Source organism: Myotis lucifugus, unplaced genomic scaffold (genome assembly GCF_000147115.1).
Source record: "Myotis lucifugus unplaced genomic scaffold, Myoluc2.0 scaffold_580, whole genome shotgun sequence".
In the NCBI taxonomy this organism is placed as follows: Eukaryota; Metazoa; Chordata; class Mammalia; order Chiroptera; family Vespertilionidae; genus Myotis; species Myotis lucifugus.
This window is the reverse complement of record NW_005871628.1, coordinates 473,708-481,822: the sequence shown is the minus strand read 5'-3', so window position 1 is coordinate 481,822 and position 8,115 is coordinate 473,708. Positions and strand designations below refer to the sequence as shown.

The 8,115-nt window shown below is 54.6% G+C and overlaps 1 protein-coding gene across 1 annotated transcript in view; it reads left to right on the top strand.

The window, feature by feature from the left end:
• The first annotated feature begins 418 nt into the window (after window positions 1–418).
• TNFRSF8 (TNF receptor superfamily member 8) overlaps window positions 419–8,115 on the top strand; it is a 47,885-nt gene continuing 40,188 nt past the window's right edge. The window contains exons 1-3 of the mRNA XM_014446837.2: window positions 419–427; window positions 1,560–1,647; window positions 6,250–6,363. Of these exons, the coding sequence (XP_014302323.1) occupies window positions 419–427; window positions 1,560–1,647; window positions 6,250–6,363 (211 nt within the window). The remainder of the gene's footprint in view (window positions 428–1,559; window positions 1,648–6,249; window positions 6,364–8,115) is intronic.

Below are 8,115 nucleotides of genomic sequence, written 5' to 3'. Positions count from 1 at the left end.
CTGTTCTCTGCCCCTTACACCCCTCCGATGGCCTGGGGTGTGGCGGCAGGAGGTGAAGGGCAGCCAGGCTCCCCTCCTCTGTCCCCGGGACCTGGGGAGCCCATAGCTGTTGATGAGATGAGCAGGCAGGCTAGGCGGGGAAAGCCCAGGCCCAGGACCCAGAAATTTCCCCGCACTCAGCAGGCCCAGCAGGGCTGAACCCTCACCCCCGGCCCAGCCACCCATAGGCTTCCAGGCTCACTTGGTGGATGCTTTGGGCCAGGGAGGAGGACCTAGGTGGTCCCAGCAGGTCCCTGCCCCTGGAGAGGCCCAGCAGCCTGGTTCACTGGAGGGAGGAGGCTGGGCGTGCACGGGCAAAGCTGGTGCCTGGAGGTGTGCAAACATCAGGTTATATTTATTATTTCAGATTTATGTGGTGATGTTTCAGGTGAGCAAAAAGAGAAGAATGTTATGCACGCTCCACGTACCCACCCACCTCCTGTTACACGGGCCTCCTGGCTGCTCTCTGACCTTAATAGAAAAATGTATTCATTTTTCACTCTTCCCTTGAGTGGAGAGAAGAGCAGAGAAGCCCCTTAGGCAGCCAGGCCTCTGGGGTGGGGATAAATGGCTTCTGCTTTTCTTCTGGGAATCAAGAGGGCCCCACCCCACACATCCCATAGGTGGCCCCCTCCTGTCTGTCAGGCACCATCGGGGCTGCTGTAGGTACCCTGGTGGGTCAGGCTCCCTCCCACCTGGTCTTCTCCCCTCCCCGACCCTCCCTTCCTGGAGCTCCTGGTTGTGGGTCAACCCAGAAACCTGCTTCATGCCCCCCTTTCATTCTACCAGGAAGGACAGAAGTCCTTCCCCAAAGTCGCAGCAAGACTTTCCTCTCTCTCTCTTTTTCAAAATATATTTTTATTGATTTCAGAGAGAGGGAGAGAGTTAGAAACATCAATGATGAGAGAGAACCATTGATCGGCTGCCTCCCGCTCGCCCCACACTGGGAATCGAGCTGGTAACCCTGGCAGGGGCCCTGACCGGGAATTGAACTGTGATCTCCTGGTTCATAAGTTGAAGCTCAACCGGGGAGTCTTGAGTTATGGAGGCTGGGGTTCGAGGAGATGTGAGAACAGGTGTTTCTGTGCCTTTGGTAACGTGAGGCTTGGTCTCAGGCCTGGCCTTGACAGTGAGTGGAGACCTGGCCTTCTGGGACCCGAGGGCCTGGAGCAGCGGTTCTCAACCTGTGGGTCGCGACCCCTTTCACAGGGGTCACCTAAGACCATCGGAAAACACATATATAATTACATATTGTTTTTGTGATTAATCACTATGCTTTATGTCCAATTTGTAACAATGAAAATACATCCTGGATATCAGATATTTACATGACGATTCATAACAGTAGCAACATTACAGTTATGAAGTAGCAACGAAAATAATTTTATGGTTGGGGGTCACCACAACATGAGGAACTGTATTAAAGGGTCGCGGCATTAGGAAGGTTGAGAACCACTGGTCTGGAGGGAAGATGGGTGTCTGGGACCCATCAGGCCTCACCAGTTTGTCTTACCCTCCAGGGTCGAGCCCCCACGGACTCCTGTGCTGGAGACCCCAACCGCCACTATGTCAAGGCTGCCAAGAGGTGCTGTTACCGCTGCCCTGAGGGTGAGTGGGGTGCTGGGGCTGGGGCAGGGGGGATTGGGGTGTGGGCAAGATGGGAGCCAACGTCGTCATTGTCATGTTGACTGTCGGTTCTAAAGGCCATACCGTCATGAGTTCTTGTTATATATATTGATTTCAGAGGGGAAGGGAGAGGGAGAAAGAGATAGAAACATCAATGATGAGAGAGAATCATTGATCGGCTGCCTCCTGCACACCCCACACTGGGGACTGAGCCTGCAACCTGGGCATATGCCATGACCGGGAATTGAGCCGTGACCTTTTGATTCATAGGTTGACGCTCAACCACTGAGCCACGCCGGCCGGGCTGTGAATTCTTGTTTTTAATGAACAGCTGCCCCTCATAGAGCATGTTCTATATGTGCACTAGGCCGAGACCGTCACATGCATTGCTGCGTCTCATCAGATCCTCACAATGATCCTTTAGGATTCCCATTTTGCAGATGAGGCTATGGGGGTGCTGCAAGGTTAAGGAACTTGCCCAAGGTCACGAACTGGGAAATGGAAGAACTGGCTGGGCTGGAGCCAGGGTTCTGTGACCCCAGAGTCAAGCTGTGGATATCCCCTGACCGCCCTTCATTTCCGGGCCTGGACGCCCATCCTCTCGGCCTCCAAGGTTGCCGTCTGGAGGGTGACAGGCCACAATGCACAGGTCACTGGGGATCGATGGCCTGAGCTGGGCAGGAACCCTGGTCCATCTGTTCCCAGACCACGAGGGCCAAAGGAGCCCATGCTCAGGCCACCGGAGGACCGAGAGAAGCAGACACGATCCCAGCTGCACGAGAAAGGCAGACACTTCCCACATCCTCCGGCTCCCGTGACCCCAGCCTGGTGGGGCCTTGCCAGAGAGCGGGTGGGAGAGAGGCATCCGGTCCCAGCCTCCCTCCACTGAGACACTATGACCTCCCGCCCGCGGCCCTGCAGTGACTGGGGGTGGCTGAGCACCTCGTGCTGCTGTGGTGGGCGGGGCATTTTGGCGGAGTTTTATTGACCTTGTGCTTCCGGGCAGACAAGAGAGGAAAAACGAAAAACCCGCAAAAACCCCTTCCTCCGTGTGTCGGGGAAATTTCTGACATTTTGCCGCCCTCCCTCCGCCATCGGCGCTCAGCTGTGTGGCAGGGCGCGGGGGCGGCTGGCGGAGGAAGGAAACAGGGGACCTTTGAAATTGAGAAGTCAGATGTCACCGAACCCCTCCTCTGGCCCAGGCCTCTAAAGCCCTTTCCAGCATCCCTGACAGCCGATCCCCAGCCCTCTGCTTACACACCCCCGGTGACGGGGCGCTCACTCACTGCTTCAGCACAGTGGCCGTGATTTACATGGATGGAGCGTGCTCCGTGCCAGCCACTGTGCTGAGCCCTTTGCCTACATATGAGCTCACTGAACCGGATGGGGAACACGGTGCCGCTCAGGGGTTTGTCCGTGGTCCCAGGCCAGTAAGTGGCTCAGGTGGGGCTCGCATGTGGCCGTCTAACTCGGGACCCCAAGCCCTTCCATCTTATTTGGTGCTGACCCCCATGGCCTTGCATTTGGGAGGCAGCAGAGCGTATCCGAGAAGAGCCCAAACCCCTCACTTACTCTGCACCCTGCTTCCGGGATCAGCCTCCTGCCTGGGCCCAGAGCCGCTGCCTGCAGGGAGGGACCTCCCTGCCCAGGTATGGGGGGGCCGTGTGAAGCCAGGCCTGGTGCCAGCTGGAGAGCACGGGGTGATGGGGGCCAAGGCAGTGTGTCCCACCTTGTGCCAGGAGCCGAGGGTTTCTGCCAGGGCGGCGAGCAGGGAGGAGGGGAGGCCGCCCTGCCCCTGGCCAAGCCTGGCTGGCCCACAGTTCCCCTCCGCGCCTGCAGTTCTCCAGGGAAACAGGAGAAACACCAGGCAAACATCTTTCACCCCCAACTCCAAAGCCAAGGACAAAGCAACTGAGGGCTCCAGTGAGTCCAGATGTTCACCTCCGCTCGGTCCCCGAGCCGGGACTGCCCTGGGCCACTGCCAGGGGCAGAGGTGGGACGGGGGCGGCTCCCCAAGAAGGGGGGCCTGTGGGCTGGGAAGCCCTTGTGACAGGCTGTTAGCATCTAGGGCGGTGCTGCTGGGAGTTGTGGGAACATGCTCCCGGGGGACCTGGCCTGGTTGGAACATTCAGGGGGGCTTCCTTGAGGAGCTGGCATCCCAAGGAGTCCTGAGGGCTGTGCCAGGTCACGGTGGGAGGAGGGAGGAGGGCTCTGGTCAGAGGGCATGGAGGATGCCAAGGCCTGGAGTGAGCAAGGGGGAGGGCACTCAAGGGCTGGGTGGGTTTCATGTGGCAGAAGCACAGGGCCTGAAGGGGAGGGGAGGGGAGGGGAGAGGGGCCTGCAGCCCAGACTCAGGGCAGTTTCTGGGGCCCCAGCAGCTGGGGTTGCCTGGCCGCCCCAAAGCTCAGCCAGAGGTGAGAGCGGTGACGGAAATGTTAGGACAGACAGACATTTGGAGTCAGAAGCCGCTGATCAGAGGCCGGAGCAGAGGTGGCTGGAGGCGGAGGGGGACAGAGGACACTTGGGAACCAATTCTGAGAGCGACACCGCAGCTCGCAGCCTCTCTGAACCCCTGTTTCTGATTGTGAAAGTGATAGCGGAGAAGACCTCTGTGGAATACGGGAAAGAAGAGAAGAGAAATGAGTCAACACTCATCACGCTTTGGCTCCATCTGCTCCAGCCCTGCGGCCTTTCTGTTCTCTGCTCAGGCCGAGCTGGGCCTCCCTCGGGGCCTTTGCCCGCCCAGTGCCCGCTGCCTGGAACCTCTCTGCAGCCTCCTTGCGTCCTGAGGGCCGGGTGGGGCCACCAGACCGAGGGCTCCCTTTCCAACCCTGCTGCACCCCACCCCTGCCCCCGCCCCGCCCCTGCTCCCCCTGCTCCCCCGCTCCTGCTCTCCTCTCTTCAGTTTGTATCCACGTTGGAAGCGAACGTGCTGATTTCCATGTGACTCGCTGCCCTCTCTTCCCCCCGCTGGAGGGTGAGCTCCCTGGGAGCAGGGCCTCATCTCCAGTCTCTCAATCAGTGCCTGCGCCCGCCCGGCAGCTCAGTAGCTGTGAGTTGAGCGGGAAAATCCCACCCCCAATGAGTCACTCGGCCTCGAATTCTGTGCACTGAAAGCATCATTCTGAGCAGTGTCCACAGGCGCCCCCTAGTGACTAATGGGCCCAGGCAATGCTGAGAACCCTGGTCTGGAGCCTTTTGGTTGTAACTAACAGAAGCCTGACTCAGGTCCAAACCAGACAAAAGAGAAACATTGGGCTCAATGACAGAGAAATCCACGGCGCCATAGATTCGGGTTTGAATGACGTCATCGGGAGTCCATTTCTCCGCGTCTGTGGCCTCTCTTGGCCTCTGAGTCACCTCCTTCTCAGGTGGACAGCCCAAGCTGCAGCAGCCAGGACAGGGCAGCTCTGGCCCAAAGTGCCCTTTGAACCAGGAAACAGTAAAGAGGGGGCTCTTTTCCAGTAGCTTTTGTGAAACTCAGAGATGGGCTCATTGGCTGGCATGGGTCCCATGAACCAATCACAGTGTTGAAGAAGATGCATTCTGATTGGCCTGCCTGGGTCACGTGCTAATTGCAAAGGATGAAGTATTCTGATTGGTCTGCCTGGGTCATGTGTCCATCCTCAAGGATGAAGCATTCTGATTGGTCTGCCTGGATCATGTGTCTATCCTCAAGGATGAAGCATTCTGATTGGCCTGCCTGGGTCACGTGCTCAGTTGAAGGGCTGTGGGAGACATCCCGGCTAGAACTCGCAGACATAAAGTGGGGCAGGACAGGTGAACACCCAGTGAACATCCAGGACTTTCCCAACGCATTTGCCCCATGCATTTGGTTTCAGCATCATGCCTCTCCCATCAGGGACTCCTGGGTGCTTTGCCAGCCTCTTAGTCAGGCTGGATTAGGACTATGGCTCCCCAGTTCCCACAGTGCAGGGGACCCCAGGAATAATAAGAACAGGACAGTACTCCTGCCCAGCCAGCGTGGCTTAGTGATTGTCAGCCTATGAACCAGGAGGTCACGGTTCGATTCCCAGTCGGGGCACATGCCCAGGTTGCGGGCTTGATCCCCAGTGTGGGCGTGCAGGAGGCAGTCAATCAATGATTCTCTCTCATCAGTGATGTTTCTATCTCTCTCCCCCTCTCCCTTCCTCCCTGAAATCAATAAAAATATAGTAAAAAACAAACCCCAAACTGTGCTCGCCCAGTGCCTGCTGTATGCCTGGACTACGCATGCTTGTCTTCACAGTCCCTTTACTCCTTTCAACGACCCTAGGAGGTGCATCCGGTTATTAACGTAGTACCCCTGCGGTCACGGTCACTTGGCCAAGGCTACCCGCTTAGCATGTGGCAGCCCTGGAATCCAGGCCCAGCTCTTCTCCCTGACCCGTGCTGCTCTGCCTGCCAGGTGACCAGAGGCAAGGCCTGCCCTCTTGGGCATCAACGCCTCCGTCATGAGTTGCGCTGAGATGTTGGGGGGTTTAGGAGTGTTGCTGGGAAGGGCTTTGGGGATGAGAGTGGAAGGGGTGCCCCTGAGAGTTTGCCAAGGTGGCCTGGCCTGGAGCTTCTCCGATTCTTTTCCAGGGTCCTCCCCACAGCATCTGTGCCCGCAGGGGCCATCCGGCTGCAGGAAGCAGTGCCAGCAGGACTACTACCTGGACAGGGCCAACCGGTGCACAGCCTGCGTGACCTGCAGTGGTAAGAGCCTGTCCTCCCCCTAGGGCTCCTTCCAGTGAGGGGGCGGGTCTGGGGAGAGACAGGACCTAGAAGGTGGGGAGCATCGAGATTTGGTGACTGCACTCTGACCTGGCCCCCTGGTGCCTCAGTTTACCACTCTGGATTTGTGAATTGATACCAGCCATGACCTTTTGCACCCAGACTTAGTTAACGTGTTTCCTCAAGGGAGGGACTCACATTTATTGAGTTTAATGTTTGGGGAAGAGCTAATCTTTCTGGAGGGAAAGATTCTTTCCTTCTCCCCGCTTTACAGCGAGGACACAGAGGCTGAGGGAGGTTAAGGGCCTTTCCAGAGTCACAGGACTCTGGTGAGGGGCCCACCTGGAGTTTGGAGTGAAGGTCTGACACCCAGAGCTTCCAGCAGAACTCTCTCAAATAAGCACCTTATTGTGAATTTCTTATGATGCTTCATGAATGTGGTTTGTGTGCTACCTGGTGTGTGTTTTGCTTTTGTGTGGGTTTCCTGGGGGGTGGTGAAATGTGTTGCGATTTCTTGGCCTAATGAATATTCATATTTCTTAGCATGTTTAGTGTATTTGGAAAAAAATGTATATTCTATTTCTTCCATACAGAATTCTACATATACCTATTAGATTAAGTTTATTTATGTTATTATGGAAACAATACACATTCTTATTTAGTTTTGTCACCTTCACAAAGGTTGATTTCTGAGGTAGATTTGTTAAAATCTATCTCCTGCCCGGCCGGTGTGCTCAGAGGTTGAGCGTCACAGTTTGATTCCAATCAGGGTACAAGTCCAGATTTCAGGCTTGATCACCAGTAGGATGGGCACAGGAGGCAGCTGATCAATGATTCTCTCTCATCCTGGATGTTTCTGTCTCTCCCTCTCCTTTCCTCTCTGAAATCAATAAAAACATATTTTTAAAAAATCTATCTCCCAATATGCTTGTTTTTCATCAGATTTTCCTTGTGTTCTATTTTTGCTTTGTATATGTCAAAGCTGTGTCATTAGGCACAATGTTCATGAACATTATGTTTTCTTGGCAAGTTGGACCTTTTATCAACATGAAAGATACCTCTTTGTTCCTCATAATGTGTTTGCCTGGATTCCATTTTTGTTTGATACTAGTATTGCCATTCTTTATTTCTGTGAGCATTTCTCTGGTAGAGCTTTCAAGTTTTAAAACAAATGCCTGCATTTGATTAAGTGAGAGTTATAGGTGTTCTCTACCCCAAATTCAACCAATAGAGAAGTGCAAGGAAGAAAGCCAACTCTGCCCCTCCCCCATCGCTGGATGATTGATGCTTCTCTGTATAGAGGAAGAATGGGTAGGCTAGTAGCTAGACTACACATACATGGAAAGAAGGAATTTTTAAGAGGATAAGATAATACTACCTATGGCATTAAAATGATGACATTTATTTATTTATTAACATTTATTGATTTTTTGGAGAGAGAGAGAGAGAGAGAGAGAGAGAGAGAGAGAGAGAATTGTTGTTTGCTTATGTATGCGTTCATTGGCTGATTCTTCTATGTGCCCTGACCCGGGATGGGACCTGCAACCTTGGCGTATTGGGACGATGCTCTAACCAACTGAGCCACCTGGCCAGGACCGGAACTTTTTCATCTTACCTAACTGAAACTCTGTCCCCATTAAACATTAGCTCTCAGCTCTTCCCCATCCCCCACCCTTTGGCAACTACCATTCTACTCTATGAATTGAGTACTCCAGGAAGTTCATATATGTGGAA